This window comes from Theropithecus gelada, chromosome 4, assembly GCF_003255815.1.
Source record: "Theropithecus gelada isolate Dixy chromosome 4, Tgel_1.0, whole genome shotgun sequence".
In the NCBI taxonomy this organism is placed as follows: Eukaryota; Metazoa; Chordata; class Mammalia; order Primates; family Cercopithecidae; genus Theropithecus; species Theropithecus gelada.
This window is the reverse complement of record NC_037671.1, coordinates 115,976,407-115,999,047: the sequence shown is the minus strand read 5'-3', so window position 1 is coordinate 115,999,047 and position 22,641 is coordinate 115,976,407. Positions and strand designations below refer to the sequence as shown.

The following is a 22,641-nucleotide window of genomic DNA, read 5'->3' as shown; positions in this document are numbered from 1 at the left end:
GGATATAAGAATTCCCTGTTAAACTCATGATTTCTACACCTGGTATTGCTAAGTGTTAAAAATTTTGCCAATCTGATGCTATTTCATTGTTTCAACAAAATTTTTCCTGACTGCTAGTAAGGTTGAGACATTTTTTTTTTTCCTACTTGCTTATTGGGTGTTCATGTTTCCTTCTCTGGAAATTTCCATTTTGAAATCTTTGCTCACTTTTCTTTTGAGTTGTTGGTGTTTTTCTTGTTGATTTTTAAGAGTTAATTATATATTCTAGAAGACAGTCCTTTGACCTTGATATAGGTTGCAAAGTTATTTTCCCAAACTGTGGAGCGTATTTGCACTTGTGTTATCTTTTGTGTACAGAAGTTTTAAATTTTAATTGAAGCCAAATTTATTAACAACATCTTTGGCTTGTGCTTTTTAAAGAAAGGTTTGTTTAAGAAATCTTGCAGCTGGGTATGGTGGCTCATGCCTGTAATCTCAGCACTTTGGGAGGCCGAGGCGGGTGGATCATGAGGTCAGGAGATCAAGACCATCCTGGCTAACATGGTGAAACCCCATCTCTACTAAAAATAAAAATAAAAAAAATTTAACCAGGCATGGTGTTGGGCGCCCGTAGTCCCAGCTACTTGGGAGGCTGAGGCAGGAGAATTGCATGAACCCAGGAGGCAGAGCTTGCAATGAGCTGAGATTGTGCCACTGCATTCCAGGCTGAGTGACAGAGTGAGACTCTGTCTCAAAAAAAAAAAAAAGAAAGAAAGAAAGAAAGAAATCTTTCATGACTCTAAGGTCTTAAATACAGTCTTCCTTATATTTTGTTTTGAAAGCTTTCACTTTCACTTTTTTACACCTATGTATTCAAACCCTCTTGAATTTGTTTTTGTGTATGGTGTGAGGTAGGGATCTAATTATGGTTTGTCCTATTGTCCCAGTCCCATTTATTGAGCAGTCAGTTCAGTGTACTCTCACTGCTCTGTAATCCACTTCTGTTGTATGTCAAGTTTCCTTATAAGTAGGTACTACTTCTGGCTATTTGTCTACCCCTTCATTTTGTCTCAATTACTAGGGCTTTATAATAAGTTCTTAATAAGGGTCCAGTAAGCCTACAATTTCCTTGTTCAGAGTGTCTTAACTATTCTTGAATATTTGTATTTGACCAGAATTGCATTAAATGTATAAGTTAATTTGGTGAGAGAAGAGATCTTGATGATGATTTGTTCAGGACACACAAAAATGGACACTATAACTTCCTGAAGGGCAGGGACAGGTTGGAGGAAGGGATGGGTAACAGTGAGTTAGTTCACTTTTGGTCATTTGAGACCAATCTTCCCATGGGACATCTCGTGGAGATCTTTGGTAGCCCCAGAAAATGTGGGTCTGGATCTCAGGGTGAAACCAGAGCTAAAGATGATCTGAGTCACTAGTGTGGCTAGTAAAAGAGAGTGCCCCAAGGGGCCTGGAAACAGAGCTTTGGAGGCCAGCATTTAATCAGCTGGTGGGTGGTGGGAGTGCAAAAAGGGGAGTGAGGAGGGGCGGTTAGAGACCCAGGTAGAGAATGTACAGCAAGTCTTCACTTAACATCATCAGTAGGTTCCTGGAAACTGAGATTTTAAGTGAAACTACATATAAACAAAACCAATTTGACCCATAGGCTAATTGATATACACAAGAGTTAAGTTCCTACAGCTTATTTCTGGTCTCAAAAACATTTCCAAACTTCTAAATAAAGACTCCCAAACACTTCTAATATTAAACATTGAAATAAATGTGAGCTATATAGACATTTAAGAAAGACTAATAAAATCAAGTTTGATAATTAGTCACCCCATTTGTGGTGAATCTGTGAGTGATAGTGATCATAGCGGTAGTGGGTTAAATCCAGGAATAAATGTGTGCAAAGTGAAAATTGTGAGACGTGCGCCCCTCCCATCACATGGTTCCAAAATAATCAGTAACCAGTATGGGAGGCTGGCCAGGCACTTTTGGACTGCATTATTTATTGTCATGCCTTTGAGTGATCATCATATTCTTTATGATTTTTGTTTTATAACTATTTGTATTCATTTATTTTCCACCCCCTTTTTCCAGTTCAGTGTTGGTAGTGGCTGGAGCTCATCCTGGCAGCTCAGAGCACACACTAGGCAGGAGCCAGCCCCGCACAGGAAGCCACCCCATTGCAGGGCATGCTCACACCTGCACCCACATTCACTCACACTGGAACGTTGTAGACATGGCAATTCATGTAACACACACAGTTGTGGGATGTGGGAGGAAACCAGAGTGCCGGGAAAAAACTCAGGCAGACATGGGGAGAGTGTGCGAACTCCTACACAGACAGTGGTTCTGGGGGGAATCTATTTTTTCCCCTACCTTATAACAAAACAATGTGGAACAAACCAATGTTCTTGGAGACCCTGCTGCAGAGGGAAGTAGGCAAGCTCCTTGAAAACCTCCCCCCAAAATTTTACTGCTATACACCTACTAGAATGACTAATATGAAAAATACTGACAACACCAAGTGTTGGGAAAGATGTGGAAGAACTGAAATTCTCGTTCCCTGCTGGTGGGAGTGTAAAATGGCACAATCACTTTAGAAAACTGTGCGGGGATTTCAGAAAAAGGTAAGCATACACATTCCACAACTCAGTCATTGCACTACTGAATATGGGCTCAAAAGAAATAAAACAAAACAAAAGACCATAAAAATACTTGTACAAATATATTCATAACAACTTTATTTGCAATGACCAGAACCCCAAACATTTATCAGCAGATGAATAAACAAACAAATAGTGGTCTAGATATATAATAGAGTACTACTCAGTAATATAAAGGATCAAGACAGCTGGGCGTGGTGGCTCATGCTGAAATCCCAGCACTTTGGGAGGCCAAGGCAGGCAGATCACTTGAGGTTAGGAGTTTGAGACCAACCTGGCCAACATGGTGAAACCCTGTCTCTACTAAAAATACAAAACTTAGCCAGGCGTAGTGGCTCACACCTGTAGTTCCAGCTACTCAGGAGGCTGAGGCAAGAGAATCGCTTGAACCTGGAAGGCAGTGGTTGCAGTGAGCTGAAATTGTGCCACTGCACTTCAACCTGGGTGACAGAGTGAGACTCTGTCTCCAAAAAAAAAAAAAAAAAGGAATCAAACTATGGATGCACACAATAGTATCTAGTATTGGTGAATCTCAGAAATAGAGTGAAAGAAATAGAGTGAAAGTAAAAAGAATACATAAGAGGAATTTCATTTACGTAAAATTTCATTTACATAAATGAAATTTCATTACGGAATTTCATTTACGTAAAATGCAAACTAATTTATAGTGACAGATAACTGGGTTTGGGACCAGATGACCTCTAAAGGGGAATAAGACATCTTTGGTGGTGATGGAAATGTTTTTTCTTTGTTGTGTTTTAATAGGCAGGATCTCATTTTGTTGTCCATGCTGGAGTGCAGGGACACAATCGTAGCTCACTGCAGCCTCGAAATTTTGGGGCTCAAATGATCCTCCTGCCTCAGTCTCCTGAGTAGCTAGGACTATAGGTGTGCACCACCACACCAGGCCAATGTTTTAAATTTTTCGTAGAGATGGGATCTCGCTTTATTACCCAGGCTGGTCCTGAATTCCTGGCCTCAAGTGATCCTTCTGCCTTAGCCTCCCAAAATTCTGGGATTGCAGGTGTGAGGCACTGCACCCAGCTGGAGGGAGGGAATGTGCTGCATCTTGATAGTGATGGTGATTTCCTGGGTATAACCAATCATCCCCACTCCTCAGTGATACACTTTAAATAGATGGAGTTTATTGTTCTTAACTTACTCCTCAATGAAGTTGATAACTTAAAGACAAAAGGAAAGAAAGGGGTCCTTAGCAGTGTCAAGGGACCTGGCGGGGCACACCGGACGTGCCAATGAGGAGAGCCTTGATGATTCTGGGGGCTGTCTGGGTAGAATTTCAGTGGGCAGAAAAGTCAGCATTCCGCTCCCTCTCTCCCTTTCCTCCTTCCCCTCCTTCTTTCTTCTTTTTTTCCCTGCTTTGCCTCATTTTTTTCTTCTTCTTTTCTGATTTATAAGACAGCTAGAATAGAAGGGAACTGCTGAGGGATCTGGAGATTTTTATTGTCCCCTTGGGAAGAGGCTGTGGGCAGAACTGGAGGAAAAGGTTCGTCGTACTCAGGGGAGAATTTCCAGTCTAGCTGTGGACACTGACCTTTGCACATCTTTTGTCCCTCCTCCAATGCTGGAAAATGAAGGATTGCTGTGTTTATCATAACACATTTTCGGTCATTTTAGTTTAGTTTGTAATTAGACTACAATTACCTAACCCAGTTGCTTAATAATAAAGACTATTCACCCCAGGCAGCATGGTGCAAAGGGAATTGTGCCCTCCACCCCAGGGCGCTGATCCCAGGTCCCTTTGGCCTTTATATTAACCTACGGTTTGAATCTTGGTCTGACCATTGAGCTGCTGTGTGACCTCAGACAAACCTCTAAACCCTTCTGAGCCTGGTTTATAATACTTGTAATGATCAAATGAGACAGTATGTGAAAATAAAGAGAGTGGCTGTCACATGAAAGGTGCCTGGTAAGTATGTGCTGTATCTGAATCCCTGATGGATATATTCAGTACCCGTGAGAGCACGGTACTGTGCCAAACAAACTAGAAATGCACACACATGGGAAAGAAAAGTCTCAGGTGAGTGAATGCATTAAAAAGGTACATGTGGTGCATTCTCAGATACCAAAATAGTGCTCAGGACTGAGGTGAGAGGTAGGGGCCCAGGAGTTTACTGAAGAGAGGACCTTTTCATTGTTTTCAGTGGGAGGGTAAAACTTCACCTGCAGTGTGACAGCAGCCACATCCAAAGACTCAGAGGAGCCCGCATGAGGAGGAGGAGCTGAAAGCGGAGGGAGGTGGTTGGTGCCACTGTGTGTGTGTGTGTGTGTGTGTGTGTGTGTGTGTGTGTGTATTTAGCCAGGAGGGAGCTGTTGGGAAATGCCACCTAAGGAATGTTTTCAAGTGCAATTCGAGCACTTCATGATGTGAAGAATAAATATGCTTTCCTTTGTAGTCCCTTGAGAGGGGAAGTAGCACATTCTGGGTGGCTCTGGAGTGGCTGATTTTGGTCCTGGGCTGTTGCTCAGGCTGTGGGGAGGAGCGGTCCCAGGCAGGAATCTGAGGAAGGAGCTACAGGGACTGTGGTCCTTGGCCAGGCGGGACGGAGAGCCTGCTGTGGATTTTCTCAGCGGTTAGAGCCTCTGTTGTCTAAGCTGGGAAAACTGACAATCACTGAGGGAGAAACACTGGCAGGACACTGACAGCTTCCGCAGAAGACACACATGTGTGCTACACCCAGCCTGATGTCCGTGCCCCAGCCTGAGCACCCGTGGTCTCACTTGGTGTCACACAACATACTTCTCCTCTGTCTTCAATGTCAAACCTTCCCCATGGTGAAAATGGGCAGGGGTGGGCCAGGGGGGAAATACGCTACATTTTTCTTACTGTGTTCAGAGTAGCACATTCTTTTTTGTTTTGTTTTGTTTGAAACGGAGTCTCGCTCTGTTGCCCAGGCTAGAGTGCAATGGTGTGATCTCAGCTCACTCCAACCTCCACCTCCTGGGTTCAAGTGATTGTCCTGCCTCAGCCCCCCGAGTAGATGGGATTATAGGCATGTGCCACCATGCCCTGCTAATTTTGTATTTTTAGTAGAGACAGGGTTTCACCGTGTTGGTTAGGCTGGTCTCAAACTCCCAACCTCAGGTGATCTGCCCACCTCGGCCTCCCAAACTGCTGGGATTACAGGCATGAGCCACCATGCCTGGCCCAGAGTAGCATATTCTTGATTTGAATGTGTAGACTGGAAAGGTCAGTGTAGTCTGATGATGATGATGATGATAATGATGATGACAGTATCAAGCACTTGTACAGCACTTACTACTATCTAAGCACTTTTCCAAACATGTAGCATACAAAAATTCATCTCATCATTTAATCCTTACAGCATCCTTGAGGTGAGATCTTATTGTCATTGCTCCTATTTATAGTTGAGGAAAACTGAGGCATGGAGAAAATGACTCATCTCTAAGTGGTGCAGAAGGATTTGAACCCAAGTCATCTGACTCCAGAGTCCCTCTCGTAGGCATGTGGCTACACTGCTTCTTACCATGTATGTGTGGATTGGATGACTCCTTCCTGATAGGAACAAACCCATTAGGTTTTTTTAGGCATCTGTTTCAAAGGGTCCTCCTATATTTGTAAGGCAAACCTTTTTCTTCTGTTTCTCTCCTTCTTGCACCATTATATGATCCATAGTCCTCAGGACACGGCCCCAGCCTCATCACAAGCAGTACATGTGACAATGTGTCCACCTGCAGTTCTGTCCCTGCCCAGGGCTGGGCACAGCAGCCCACAGAATGCTTCTGCTGAGAGGTAGATTCTAAGGTGTGGACCCAGGACCTCTTAGGTAGTATTTTGAGACATATCTGGACAAAAGCTACTGAGGCAGTGTGGAAAATAGATATTACTTGTCTTGAAAGCTAGGTCAAGGCAAATGTTTGTTTGTCTTTTAAAAATTATGGCAGTTAGCTGAAATTGTATTTCAACTGCTAGGAAGCTAGAATGGCCAGATCTTAGAAACTGGTGGAGAGGCAGTCAGTTAATAAAAATTTCCTTGGAAGGAGTGATGGGGGAAGGAGAAGAGAGAGAGGGAGGGAGGAAGGAAGGGGAGGGAGCTGGACCTTCCAGAGCAGTCATTTCTGGATTCTGTAGCCTTTAAATGAACACAGAGGTCTTTCGAGGCCTCTCAGAGCTCTGGCTGCCTTCTGCAGTCTTTGACTGTGAGAGGCAGTGTGGGAGGAGCCTGAACTGGCCTGACAGGGGCTGTCCTTTGCCCTCAGGGCACCCGTGCACCCCCAGCTGCACCTCATGCCATATGGTGGCAGGGCCTGTGTTCTGTGTCTTCTTTCCCAGCTGGCCTGGAGCTCCTGGAAGGCAGGGCCTGTGCCACCTTCTGCTCTGCATCTCAGCACTTGAGTAGAGTCTGGCATAGACTCTACTTAGATTAGAGTATGGGCTCAGTACATATTTATCAAAGTCAGTTGGCATCAAGAAGCCTGGATTCAAATATTTGCTTTGTGATCTTAGGCAATGACTTGTAATGAACTAGAATATCAGTATTTTTGAACTGTAAAACCTCTACTACATTGGATTAAATATGGGAACATGTAAAGAGGCCACAAAGAGGAGGCCTTCAATCAGGATTTCCTTCTTTTCTTTGGCAGTCGAGCATAAGCAATATCAGATCCCCACACAGAAACCACATCCACCAGGGAGTTCCTCATTGATCCTCACCCATCCTTTTAGCCAGGGACTGAAACTTCAAAAAAGAATGGATTCCCTTTTTAGAATATTGCAAAGGATCATGTCCTTTGTGGTTAGAAAATTGCCTTAAATAACTGATCATTTTCACTTGAATATCCTGCAACAGGGGAACACTCGTGTTCATCCTTTCAGCATGTTCAATGCATGTACAAGTTACATGGGAGGAGGCTGTATAAAGGTAGTGGTGAAACATTGGCTTGGAGACAGACTGCTTTTTAATAAAATGCACACTGAATTTTACGAAGACAGGCATATTCTGGGACAGAAAGCAATTTTCAAATTTAAAAAGATTCAAGCCATACAAAGTGTGTTCTTTGATTACAGTGGAATTACATTAGAAATAAGTAACAGAAAGATTATCTGGAAAATCTCCAAATACTTAGAAACTAAATGACACATTTCTAAATAACCCACTCCAAAGAAGAAATTAAAAGGGAAATTAGAAGCTATTTTAAACTGAATGAAAATAAAACCCCATCATATCAAAAATTGTGAGATGCCACTAAAACAATGCTTAGTGCTCCTGGTGGGGTTGGGGGGTGGTGGGAACATATAGAAGTAAATGTCTGCATCAGGAAAGGTCACAAAGCGATGGCCTGAACTTCCACCTTAGAAACCAGGAAAAGAAGAGCAAATTAAACCCAAAGCAAGGTGGAGAAAAGAAATAACAAAGGAAAAAAACAGAAATCAGTGAAATAGAAAACAGAAAAACAGGCCAGGCGCAGTGTAATTACACGCCTGTAATCCCAGCACTTTGGAAGGCTGAGGTGGATGGATCACTTGGGGTCAGGAGTTTGAGACCAGCCTGGCCAACATGGTGAAACCCCATCTCTACCAAAAATATAAAAAATTAGCTGGGTGTAGTGGTGCATGCCTGTAACCAGCTACTCATGAGGCTGAGGCAGGAGAATCGCTTGAACCTGGGAGGTGAAGGTTGCAGTGAGCCGAGATTGTGCCACTGCACTCCAGCCTGGGCAACAGAGCAAGACTCCATCTCAAAAAAAGAAGAAAAAAAGAAAACCAATAAAGAAAATCAGTGAAACAAAAGCCGATTCTTTGAAAAGGTCAATACAATTGATAAACTTGTAGCCATAATGATAAGTGGAAATAAGGAGAGAAGAGACACATTACTAATATTAGGAATGAGGGAGGTAACATCACTACAGAGTCTATAGATATTATGAACAAGCTTGTGCCAGTAAATCTGACAACTTAGTTGAAATAGGCATGATATTGTTACCAGTGGAGGGTGTCCAGGTTCTTGGCGTTTTGAACAAAGAATTGGACAAAACACACAAAGAAATGAAAGAATGAAGCAATGGAAGCACAGATTTGTTGAAACGAAGGTACACCCCACAGAGTGGGAGTGGGCTGGAGCAAGTGGCTCAGGAGTGCTGGGTACAGAAACCTCTAGAGGTTTCCCATTGGTTACTTGGCTACACCCTATGTAAATGAAGTAGTGGCCTGAGACCAGTCTGATTGGTTGCAGAAGGCAGCCAATCAGAGCCTGAAGTGAATTTTCAGTTACACCCCTGTGCAGATGAAGACTAGGCCTGTGACCGGTCTGATTGGTTGCAGGAGGGGACCTATCAGAGGTACCTTCCGTTTTTCATCTGCAATGCAGAAAGTGGGGAGGGTTGCAAAGAGAATAGCCTCTGATATTTTTGTTACCTGAGTGTGGAAAGTTAAGGTTTTCCTTTTGATTCACTTCTAGTCAGTTTGTGCAAATCAGCCTTAGGTTCCCTGCCTCCAGACCCTATTCTCCTGCCTCAACATTGTAATATAATAAGAAATACATATTCGCCTTCTGCTCCAGGTCCTTGGCACAAAACTCCTAAAACTCTTATAATTTCTGAGCAATCAGGTGCTATGTACATCTTTTGTTCTAATATTTCATCTTTGACCTCAGTTCTTGACCCAGATCTCCTAATCTGTTGGAATTTCCTAGGTGATAGGAGTCTCTTTTGTTCTAATGAGGGACCTCTTGGTGGGCGCCTAAGTGGATGCTGGTCACCGGAAAGACCAAGCTACAGTTAGAAACTTGGAACTTTCAACCCTACCGCCATCCTCCAAAAAGAGGAAGGGGGCTGAAGGTAGAGTTAATAATTGATCATGCCTATATGATAAAGCCCACATAAAAATCCCTGAAGAACTATGGGGTTCAGAAAACTGGGTTGCTGAACATATGTATGTGCTAGGAGAGGAGCCCAGAGAGGGCATGAGAGCTCCATGCTCCTTCCCTCAAGCACTGACCTATGTGTCTCTTCATCTGCTGTTCATCTGTATCCTTTATCACATCCTTTATTAATGTAATAAGTAAATATAAGTGTTTCCCTGAGTTCTGGGAGTTGCTCTAGCAAATTATTGTACCCACAGAGAGGGTCATGAGAACCCCAATTTATAGCTGTTCAGCCAGAAGTATAGGTGACAACCTGGGACCTAGAATTGGCATCTGAAGCTGGAGTCAGGCTTGTGGGCCTGATGCTTTAACCTGTGGCATCTAACTATAACTCCAACTCCAGGTAAACAGTGTCAGAATCAGCCAGGCACAGTGGCTCATGCCTGTAATCCCAGCACTTTGGGAGGCTGAGGCAGGCAGATCACTTGAGGCCAGGAGTTTGAGACCAGCCTAGCCAACATGGCAAAACCCTGTCTCTACTAATAATACAAAAATTAGCTGGGCATAGTGGCATGTGCTTGTAGTCCTAGCTACTTGGGAAGCTGAGGCACAAGAATCACTTGAACCTGGGAGGCGGAGGTTTTAATGAGCCGGGATCATGCTATTGCACTCCAGCCTGGATGACAGAGTGAGACTCTGTCTCAAAAAAAAAAAAAAAAAAAAGGTCAGAATTGAATTGAATCGTAGGATTGTAGGACACTCTGTTGATGTCTTCTGGAGAATTACTTGATACAAAACTTCCCCTCAAACACAACACAAAACAAAACAGCAACAAAACAACAACAACAACAACAACAACAGCAACAACAAGCCTTATAGGCCCAGATGGCTTCAGTGGGGAATTTTACCAGACATTTAAGAAAGAAATCCTACCAACTCTACATAAACTCTTCCAGAAACTTGAAGAGGAAGGAATACTTCCCAACTCATGCTATGAAGCTGGCAATACCCTGATACTAAAGATAAAGATATTACAAGAAAAGAAATGTACAGACAAGTATTTTACATGAACATGGATGTGAAAATTCTGTCAAATTGAATTCAACAATATGTAAAAAAGCCATCATGATCAAGTGGGGTTTATCCCAAGAGTGCAAGATTAGTTTAACATTAGAAAATCAATGTAATTCACCACATTAAAAAACTAGGAGGGGGAGAAACCCCTTTAATCATGTCAGTAGATGCAAAGCATTAGAGAAAACCCAGCCTGTATTCCTGATACAAACTCTCAGCACACTAGAAATAGAAGGGAACCTCCTTAACTTGGTAAAGAATATCTGCAAAAAACCTACAGGTAACATACTTACTGGTGAAAGACTGAGTGCTGCCCCCTAAGTTTGGTAACATGGTCAGGGTATTCACTCTCACCACTTTTATTCAACACAGTATTGCAGCTTTTAGCCAGTACAGTTAGGCCAAAAAGAAATACAGGGCTTCTAAATAAGAAGAAGTAAAATTGTTTTCATTCATAGACAACACGACTGTGTAGAAAATTCAATGGAATCTACAAAAAATCTCCTAGAACTAATAGGAATTCAGCAAGCTTGCAGGATACAAGATAAATATATGAAAATCTATTGTATTTCCCTATACCAGCAACAATTGGAAATAAAAATATTTACAATAACATCAACAATATTAGATAGGAGTATATCTGACAAAAGATGAACAATATTCGTACACTGAAAATTATAAACCATTGCTGAGATAAGTTAGTTCTTAACTGAGAGTAGAGATAAATCATGTTCATGGGTGAGAGGATTCATTATTGTTGAGATGTCAGTTCTCCCCAAATTGATCTACAGATTTAAGGCAATCTCAATCAAAACCCAAACAGGGAAATTTACAAGCTGATTCTACAATTCCTTTTTTTTTTTGAGATGGAGTCTCACTCTGTCACCCAGGCTGGAGTGCAATGGCACAGTCGTGGCTCACTGCAACCTCCGCCTCCCAGGTTCAAGCAATTCTCCTGCCTTAGCCTCCTGAGAAGCTGGGATTACAGGCACCTGCCCCCATGCCTGGCTAATTTTTGTATTTTTTTTAGTAGAGACAGGGTTTCATCATGTTGTCCAGGTGTTCTTGAACTCCTGACTTTAGGCAATTGACCCACCTCGGCCTCCCAAAGTGTTGGGATTACAAGCATGAGCCACCACGCCCAGCTCTAAAGTTCTTCAGGAAATTTAAAGGACCTAGAATAGCCAAAACAATTTTGAGAAAGATCAACAAAGTTGGCAGACTAACATTACCTGATTTCAGGATTTACTATAAATAAATCCATACTTTTCAAAACAATGTGGTGTGGGTATAAACATAGACAAATAAATAGATCAGTGATTCAGCCATTCCACTCAGAGATATTTACACAAAAGAAATGAAAGCATATTCCATACAAAGATTTGTACATGAATATTTTAAATAACTTTATTTATAATAGCCCCAAACTGGAAACAGCCCGCATTTCTACCAACAGGTGGATAGATAAATTGTGGTACATCTTTATGATGGATGCTACTCAGCAACAAAAAAGAAATGAACTATTAACACATGCAGCAGTGTAGCTGAATCTCCAAATAATAGTGCAGAGTGAAAGAAGCCACACTAAAAAGTACGGTGTTATGATTCTATTTATGTAAAACTCTGGAGAAGGAAAACTAATCTGGAGTGACAGAAAACAGGTCAGTTTTTCCTGGGAATGGGAGGAGAGGGGGATTGCACATAAGCATGAAGAAGAAACGTCTGGAAGTGTTGGATGTGTCCATGATGTTGATCATGCAGATAGTATGCTTGCAGTGGTTGTCTGCCTTAAATATGTTCAGCTTATGGCATTTCAATTATACCTTAATAAAGCTGTTTACAAAAAAAAAAAAAAAAAAGTCACTGGGAATATTGTAGCCTCTTCCCCAACCATTCTACTCAAATTTGTCTCATCTAAGACACACTGACCCTTTCTTGCCCAATCCAATATATTTGTCTCTGTCCTTGATTTACTTAACTTCTCATTGCACTTGACTTAGGTGAGCACTTCTTTTTGCTAGAAACACTTTTCTCTCTTGGCTTCTGAACAGCACATTCTCTTGGGTTTTTTCCCCTAGCTCTTGTGGCTGCAACTCCTCTAGCAAACGTCACTTGTTAGAGGGCCTTTGACCCTATCTTCCTCTCTATTTATACTCTACTCAACTCCAAGGTTATCCCACCTAGTCCTATAATTTAAAGCAGCAGCATCTGTACATCCCAACAGAATTTTCTGGGATAATAGAAAGAGTCTCTATTGGCATTGTCCACATGGTGGCCACTAGCCATCTGTGGCTATGACTTGAAATGTGGCTAGCATGACTAACATATGAATTTCAAATTTTATTTATTTAATTTAATTTCAATTGAAATAGCCACATATGGCTAGTGGCTACCGTATTGAATAGTCCAGGTCTAGATCACTGTGTGTTTACAAGCTGTGGGTAGGAACACATTTGCTGGTCTTGACTTTTATTTTTTCAGAATAAAATAAGTTCTATTTTTCACAAAATATTTGTTTCAGGCTGGTATCTCTAGGGCTCACACATTCACACATAGATTTTTTTTTTTGTTTTTTGTTTTTGGTTTGGTTTTGTATGTAAGTTGAAAGGCACTGATCTAGATGCCGATGATGTCCATGTTAATGTTTTCAACCATGAGCTGAGGTCCAAAGTCATATTTGTCATCCTGACATCTCATCACAAATCTGTAAGTGTGCTGTTTTTCCCTCCAGTTATCCCACGTCTCAGCAAATGGCACTATCTTTTCCTCCAGTTGATGCGGAACAGTGACCTGAATTTTCTGCTTTCCTGTCCCCGCTCCCCACCACACCCTACTCCCACACTAAGTCCAGCAGCAAGGTCTGTTGGCTCTGCTTCCTAAATGGGTCCCAGGTCTACCCACTTGTTTTCATTTGGGTTTCTATCAACATACTCTTAAGCCCCTGGCGTCTCTTGCCTGGAGTACTGCCGTAGCTTTAAACTGGTCTGTGATTCACTGTTATCTTCATAAGACCCACAGTGGCCAAAGGAATCTTCCAGAGCCATAAATCAGATGCTGCTGCTGCCCTACTCCAGAGCCTCCAAGAGCTTTCCACTGCAATGCTCTGTTGTCACCTTACTGTGCCTATGAGGCCCTGGTGACTGGGCCCAGCCCTCTGGTATTGGTCCACCACAGTCACCCCGGTCATTCTGTGCCAGGGACTTCCACTTCCTTGCTTATTTATCTGCAGGACTCTGCACATGTGCTGTGACCTAGGCCCCCCAGATCTTCCCAAGATGGCCCCTCTCTGTTAGTTCAGGTCTTAACTCAGAGCTGACTTCCTCAAAGGAGCAGCCATTCTCTGACTAAATCAGTAAGTGTAACCCAAGTCAGAGTGATAGTATTTTAGGAGCAAATGAGATACATTGTTACTGAAATAGAGTGCTTTTGAGTAATAGGAGCCAAGAGCCATCAAAGTATTCTTGACTAGAGATCCTTGAATTTTCTTTGCAAATCATCTGTAATCAACAAAATCCTTCTGTGCAAGTAATACTGCCAAGTTTCTGTATGAAGAATAAATATTGGTCTTGCTATTTTTTAACTTACTCGACTGAACACCCCATTATGCAAATTTAATGAACAGTTTAAAATATGCATGTTATGTACAATATAGTGTATTAAGATATAGATGTATAAATTATGTTAATATAAAATTTAAAATGAGTATTTCATTAATGTGAATATATCATATGCACAAGGCAAATAGCATTTATTTAACTTTTTAATCTCTGAGATTTATGTACATCATGGTTAGCTTTGTGCGAAAGTTTGAATTTGATTTGATTTTGGTTACCAAATTTGATTTTAATTATCCAAATTTAAATTTGATTGTTGTGAAGAGAAAGGTCTGTAGGGTCGATTATTCCTTATGTTAATTTTAGTCTTTACTTTGTGAAAATGTGTTATTAAAATAGTGCAGAAAAATTACAAGTTATTAACAAAATAAATTATAGGGTTTGTGATTTTTGACCTTTGCTTTAAAAAAAAAAAAAGAAAAAGAAAAAAAAAACATCCTGGTAAACGCAGTGAAACCCCGTCTCCTCTAAAACTACAAAAAACTTAGCCGGACGTGGTGGCGGGCGCCTGTAGTCCCAGCTACTCGGGAGGCTGAGGCAGGAGAATGGCGTGAACCCGGGAGGCGGAGCTTGCAGTGAGCCGAGATCACGCCACTGCACTCCAGCCTGGGAGACAGAGCAAGACTCTGTCTCAAAACAACAACAACAACAACAAAAACCCCAAAAACAAACAAACAAACAAAACAAGCTTACATTCAAATACTGAAACTTTTTGTAGTAGTCACTTGCATAACAGATTCCGAAAACAACAAAACTGAAACTGTATGTGCAGAATACTATGTATTGGTTAAACTACATAACACAGGAGGCAATAGGAAATGCATTTACATGTGCAAAATGAAAATTGAATATAAATAGGAAAATGTGGCATGATTTTATCCTAGAAAATTATTTAAATCAGAATAGACAGTGTTCAGAAAGTTAAAATAAGGCCTCCATTTTACTTCACTTGTATTCCATTCTGTACAAATTCAGAAATGGTGGTGATTAAAATATTTAAGTCACTTTACATTCTTCTGGGATAGCTCTCCCAAGGGAATAATCCAAGCTACAGACAAAGATTTATGCACAAAGACGTTAGTTATGGCATGGTTTATAATTTTGAAAAGTCAGGATCCATCCAAATATCCAGTGGTGGGGGGAATTAAGTAGATTGTATAACATCCTTACAAAAAGATTATATAACCACTAACATTAATTTTTAGGAAGATTGTTTAATGTGGGAAAATGCTTCTGACATAATGCTAAGTGAAGAAAAAGGATATATTTATATGGTATGATCTTAATTAGGTGAAAACAATATCCATAGAAGAAAATATATTAATAGTAGTTAATTCTGAGGACTGCATTGTTGCTGGTTGTATTTTCCAGGTTTTCTAGAAAAAACACATATTACTTTTATAATAGGGAAAAGATTATTCATAAAAGAAATTTTGGTGCTAATAAAATATTAAATATTTAGGGTTATGTGTTTTAGAGCCAGAGAGTAGTGCATGGCTCATTTAGTCTGGGAGCTCATGAGTGAGGGTTATAATTGGTAAGGGAGATTGAGAGCTGTTTTTTTCAGATGGCTCTAAGGACAGCAAAGTTCCTTGGTGTTTTTGCTCTCAGTCCCTGATGTGCTCAGTTCTGTCACTTACTGACTGTCACTGCTGATCAGAAAGTCTGACTGGCTGTTAGCTTTGTATTTGACAGATATAAAACAGGAAGACCAGGTAGTTGTTACCTAATAAATATGACTTATTTGGCGGCCAAACATTTTAAAACAGGAGGCAACAATGACAGATTCCTGATTGTGTAAAGTGGGAACCATTCTGGATCATTTTTCAATCTTTAGGTTCTGATCAATTTAGAGGTCATGAAATCCTTTTAGTGAGTCTTCCCTAGCATTACTTTGTAAATGAAATTAGAGTAGAATAGAAATGCCAGAGTGCGTGGCATGTAGTAAGTATCCTGTAAGTTTTAATTTCAGATATGTGTTTGTAGGTACTGGATTGTGACATAAAGTGTGTTTTTGTTTTGGTTTGGTTTTTTATCTATAGTTTGCTGTCAAAAAAGTCCAGAGACTCTTAGTGCGATCCACACCAGTGGTGTGCAGTATTCTCCAGTGATTATAGCATCAGTGTCACTTGGGAGCTTGTCAGAAATGTACCTTATTAGGCCCCGCCCAGATCTACTGAATCACAAACACTGGTGGTGGATCCCAGCACTGTGTGTTTTAATGAGTCCCTGTCTTAGTCCATTTTCTGTTGCTATAAGAGAATATCACAGGCTGGGTATTTTATTATAATAGAGGTTTATTTAGCTCACAGTTCTGGAGGCTGGGAAGTCCAAGAGCATGGCACTGGCATCTGGAGAGGGCCTTTTTGCTATGTCATGTCATGGTGGAGGTTATCATATGGTGAGAGGACAAATGTGTGCCAGCTCAGGACTTTCTTCTTCTTATAAAGTCATCAATCCCATCTTGGGGGCCCTACCCTGATAACCTTATCTAATCCAAACTACCTCCCAAAGGCCCTACCTCCAAATGCCATCAACATATTAATTCAAGGATTAAGTTTCCAATACATGAAATTTGGAGGACACATTGAAACCATAGCAGTCCCCCTGGTGATTCTGATACACACTCAAATTTGAGAGCCACTAGTCCAGCCTTGCTATTCTTGGTGAGGTTCAAGGACTAACACTGGCATCACTTGCGAGCTAGTTGGAAATGCAGACTCTCAGACCCCAACCTGGACAGGCTCACTCAGAATCTGTGAGATCACCAGGTAATTTATTTTTGTGGTAATGTTAAATAGCTCTGATCTCAACACAAATGCCTCGGGGGCCAAGTAGGTCATGTCAGTAGTGAAAGTAGCCTGGTTTCCCCCCTGAAGAAAGTAGAACAATAAGAAGGCATTGTGGTGTGAAGTTTTAGTACTCTTATTTTTTAAAATCCTGTATTATACCAGTGGGGGTTAACACATTCAACCAAATTCATCAACTAAGGTTAACTGTGGTTGACATCAATTACTTTAAGCAGATTTTTAAACACAGAATTTTAATAGTGACCCTCATATTAACTTCTTCTGATCTCTTTTAGGAGTTTATCAAAGAGCTGCTTTCTCGGGTAAGAGGCATGAGGAAACTGAGCCCTCCGCAGAAGAAGACTGTATGATTCTGGAACAGGGTGGAACTCTCTTGGAAACGAAGAAAGGGTCCTGGGATTTGTACTTCATGAAGACTTTTGTGAAAGAATAGGTGTCCTTATGAACAACGTTTTTTTTTTTTTTTCTTTCTTTTTTTGGTGTGAAGGTGGGGGGTTCTATTAGACATTTATTCAAGAGCGTTCCATTTTTGGTTTTAAACGTTTTTGTTAGTGTAATATTTTAATAGCAAAGATATCATGACTCTAGCCACAGCCCAACCAAGGATTATCAAAGCAGGTGGACACTTGAAGGGCCGCGCCAGGCTGCGTTTTCTGCAAGGACTCAGATGTTTAGTACCTTATGATACAGGGAAGATAGTTTTCTTACAAGTAGTTTGGTAATATTTTTTTCTTAAGTTGTACATTTGACTCAGCTGTCAAATTTCTCATACTTGTATATATCTACACACAACTAAGTTAAAATGTTGATGTGAGTTTTATTTCACATGGATGGAATAAACCCGTGGTCGTCCTTTAACTGGAGGTCCCAGCACATGTGTTTTCAAGAGGCCACTAGGCCTTCTTCATTGAGTGCTGCTGACTTCAACATTCACTTTATGCACCAAAGTGAAAGAATTCAGTGTATCCGTTATTTTAATGTGCTACACTACAGAAATGTTAAGTTGGTCAAGGGCTTAATTTATGGAATTTCTATTATTTCATTGGTTGGGATGCTTTGCCAGGTCATGTGCTTATTGTCTCATTCGTGGTCTTTTAAAGTTGTATGAACCCTTAATTTGAAGAACTAACTTGATTTCTAGAGAAATGCCCACTCTAGCTAAGTGATATTTTGCATTGGAAAAAGGAAGCATTGTGTGGAAATGAATCATCTGCTTTCCACCGGGTACTGTGTATTATTCTGTCTCCAGGAAAGCAGATCAAAAGAAAGTTAGCAGATCAAGTGTCTTCTTCCTTAGAAATACATTCTGGTAGCTTCTGTGCCTGGGTAGCATCAGACCAGTGGGTGTAAACCGAGTGTTAAGTGTCAAGGTGAGAAAGCCTCACATTCTCTCAAGACAGTCGCTCTAGGAGCCAACGTTGCTGATTTGGAAGTGTGGAGATTGCATTTCTGGCTTCTCTCAATGGCTTGTGTTGAGGACTCTGGGTGCTCCTGGCCCTAATTGTGCACCCTGATCCCCGTGCTTGGAGCTAGGCCTGGTGGTATGTTCTAGCCCTCTCAGTTATCAGCTCTTTGGAGAAGGATCAAAATTCAGATGGGATGTGGGATGGGTAATAGGTGAGAGTAGAAATTCCTTCCCTCCAGGAATTCCCTGCTGCCTCCCACAGAAACCCACCTACCGTAAGATGTCTCCAGATGGCCTTGTCCAAGGATGGGGGTCAGGCATTTTATATCAAGGGTGCTCTGAACATATTTAATTTTTTTAAAAAAACTATGTTTGTGAATTTTGCGTATACTGGCAAGCTTTTGAAAATGTATTTAATTTTGTATTGTTTACCAATGATTTATTTACAAGATATTTACTCAAATAAATGGAGCTGCTTACAAGCCTGTTGACATGTGTGGCTTGCACAACACATTAACATGATGGTTTTGCTTTGTCAGTTTCTCTGCAGAGGTGAAGACCAAGCACCTGTGTCTATCTAGCTTTTCATTTTCAAAGTATTTCTAGGCATGTAATCTTGGCCCTCTCCTCAGGCATCTTCAGATCAGGTGGTGAAACCAAAGGAGCTGGGCCACATTCTTGGGCTGAGAAAGAAGATGAGCTCTGTGTGCTCAGCCTGGCACTCTCCTAGGCCAAGCTCCTTTCATTTAATTAAAACTCCCCTTTCTCGTCTGACAAGAACCCTCATAAACATTTCAAATTAGTAAACTATTTCACTTATTGTTAGAATGCCTTGCACCATGGAAGTCAGAAAAATACAGAATGGGCAGGATTTCTGTTAGGCTTAATTGACCAGCCCATGTGATGGTCTCAGATGAAGTAAGAATAGACTTTTCCTCCAAAGGCCTCTGCTCCCACCACACACCCCCTCGCCACCTTCCCTCCTGCCATTGTCAGGGCCTGGCATTCCCTGATCCCTGTGAGTGCTCCAGTCAGAAGTTTGGGCCTCTTCCTTGACTCCCCAGTATGCTCCCAGTCACCCAGCTTGTCCTCTGTGAATATGTCTCAAATCTATCCTGTGTCCAACTTTCCTGGATTGCTGCCACCACCTTGGGATTGGATTCTCCATGTCCAGGCTTGTCTCCCTCTGATCCATCCTCCACCCAGTTGCCAGAATAGTCTGATAACTCCACCCTCTGCTTGAAACCAAACCCCTCTGCATGCCTTATGAGAAATATTGTCTCTGCCTCTCCCACCTCATCTTTTGGCCTTGTACTCATGCCCAGTTCTGCCAAATTCCTTGGAGTTTCTGGCATGTTCTATGTATTTTCTTCTCTGATGCTTTGTAAAATCTGTTGCCTTGGCCCGGAACACCCTCTTTGCTAACAGGCTCTGTCCAGAGAGCTGGGTTAGATCCCCTCCTAGGTGTGTTCCCCCTCAGCTCCAGCCTATACCCCATCATAGACGCATCCACAGTATCATTATTGTCTATCCATTTGTTGGTGTCTTCTGTTAGAATCTAGGATCTTTGAGGCTGAGGATCTGGACTTCTCCAAGCATCTGGTCCTAGGCTTGGCCTATCAAAGAGATTGATGTGTGTTTGCCAATTGAATGAATATGACAAAAGATTCAAGAACTCCACTGTTTTCTTCCCAGCTAGAGTTGTGGTTCTTAGATCTGAGTGTACATTTGAATCACCTGGCAAGCTTTAAAAACATTGGAAGCCTGGGCCTCAGTCAATTCTGACCAGTGAAATCAGCATCTCTAGGACAAGAGCTAGGGTGTTTGTTTTCAAACTCTCCAGCTTGCGCATCACTGGGCCTTTGGGTCACTCTTGTGCCGTTGGATGGCCAGATGCATTAGCTTGACCTCAGCTCTCCATGTTTATGCTATTACAGCAGGTGGCAGCTATGACGTTAGCACATTGGCTGTTTCTCTTACAGAGTTTCCTCACTAGGGTGATGGCTCCAAATTATCCAACTTCTAGTGCCAACTTTGCACTCACTTGAACATTGGGAAATCTCAATGTAAACTTCATGGAGTAGCTTCCATTTTTAACAATCATAATAAAAGTTAGCACTGTGCTAAGTGCATGCTTCACCTCATTTAATCCTGACATTAACCTTACGAGGCAGGTACCATTATTCTCATTTTACAGATAAGAAAATAAACTCAGGCTTAGCAGCTTGCCTGAGTCCACACAGCTACAACACTGAGATTCAAACCCAAACCTATTTGGCTCCAAAGTCCCATAAAAATTAGGCTTTCTTGCCACTCTTAGGGGATTACTCTTAGTCCCATTCACGAGAGTGAACCCTGGTAACCACATTTAAAATGAGCCAGGTCCCTGAGCTGGCAGGGTAGGGGTGGAGGCTTTGCGGATGGAGGAGGTCCCAGCCACCTGTGGGGCTCTTCCTCACTCCTGGAAACGGAGGGGCTCCCTGCTCCCTGCTCCCCGCCTGCAGTGCAGCCAGGCCCTGTGATGCTGGCCCTCCTTGTCCAGAGTCCTCTTGCCTTTTCCCATAACGTAAAGCTCCTGGACTTGGGCTTAGCAGCTGAGCAAGGAGTATCCAGTCATCAGTTTCCTGAGAAAGAGCAGCCAGGACAAGGCAATTTTCAGTTCCTGAAACACAGGAATTAAACGGATTTTCACTTATTTATCACTGCCATAGTTTAGATATTTGTCCCCTCCAAATCCCATTTTGAAATTTGATCTCCAGTGTTGGAGGTGAGAAGTGTTTGGGTCATGGGGGCAGATACCTCATGAACGGCTTGGTGCCATTCTCCTGGGACTGAGCAAGTACTTACTGTTAGTTCCCTCTAGATCTGGTTGTAAAAAGAACTGAGCACCTCCTCCCCTCTCTGTCTTACTTCCTCTCTTGCCATGTAACAAGCCAGCTCTCCTTCTCCCGTGATTGGAAACTTCTGAGGTCCTCACCAAAGGCAGATGCTGGTGCCATGCTTCCTATACAGTCTGCAGAACCAGAAGCCAAATAAACCTCTTTTCTGTATAAATGACCTGGCCTCAAGTACTTCTTTATAGTAACACAAACAGCCTAAGACAATCACCTAAAGTCTCCATAAAAGATGGTCTGCTGTGCAGAATCAGCTTTTGGAAACAAAAGCTGTTTTTGACATGACTGCTGTTTAGCAAGAGAGTGGCAGGCCCACAGCTGCTGGACACATCCCCATCCCTACTCTCCCACCCCATTTTTGCCTCTGAATGAAAGGTTCTGGGGCTTCCCTCTGCTTCTTGGGAACCTTCCCTGGAATCTAGCCACTTGGAGAGTGAGCCTGTGTAGCCATGAGTTGTATCTGTGCCACTATGGCCCCTATCTACTTCTTCCTTTGACTCTTGTCTTTGGGTGCTCAGGGTCAAGGACTCAGCACCCTTCAATGCTGCTGCATAGCCTAAGAGAGAAGTGCTGTGGATGGCGGGGACCCTTGTCTGTTGTCTATGAAAACAAAACTCCTATCGGGTAGTTGGAACTTTCTGAAAGCCGTTTTCAAATTGGACACAAGCATACCACTATTTTCCGTTACTGGTTTCTCTTTGCTTGAATTAATTTTAACCCAAATAGTCCTGGAGAATTATTCCTCAGAAACTAGTCTCATATCCTTGTGGGCTTGGGGTACAACCCACTGTGTGTTTGTAATTTGCCTGTGAAAAATGGAGTGGTTTCTCAGTCTTCTATGAGTGAGAAAGAACAGTGCAGACTTCTTGGAGTTCCCTCCCACCCCCACTCAGGAACAAATGCTGGAAATGCTTCACTAATAGCCTTCTTGTGCGGCCATGAAGGCCAACCAGTTCTCTCTTGTTGACTGGCACATCTTGCCTGGGGATGGATTGTTCTTTCAAGACTGGATTGTTCTCTACCTCTCGTGGCCCTGTGGGTGTTCCCATCACAACACATTAGCAGACATTTCAATAAGGTACTGATACTAGAACAGCTACAAACAAAGTCCTTGAGAAACCTGCTTTTCTGTTGTTTTATTGAGTCAACTGGATAAATAAGGGCAGATTAGTGTCTGGTGTGTGTTTCCTTCACTCTCAGTCTCCTCGGTGGGGCATATATGAAACTAGTGGGGTGGCCTTCTTTGGGCTCATCTTGTTCCAGTGGATTCTAGGAGGTAATTAGTTCCAGCAAGCACAGGGGGTAAAGAGTGCATTCTAAACATAGGCGCTGTATAGACTTAATCGTAATT

General features: G+C 42.0%; 1 protein-coding gene across 1 annotated transcript in view; it reads left to right on the top strand.

Annotated features, from left to right (window-relative positions):
* Nucleotides 1-18,883, top strand: part of PPP1R14C (protein phosphatase 1 regulatory inhibitor subunit 14C) — a 108,938-nt gene extending 90,055 nt beyond the window's left edge. The window contains exon 5 of the mRNA XM_025384478.1: nt 17,267-18,883. Within this exon, the coding sequence (XP_025240263.1) occupies nt 17,267-17,341 (75 nt within the window). The 3' untranslated portion in view covers nt 17,342-18,883. The remainder of the gene's footprint in view (nt 1-17,266) is intronic.
* Nucleotides 18,884-22,641: the final 3,758 nt, after the last annotated feature.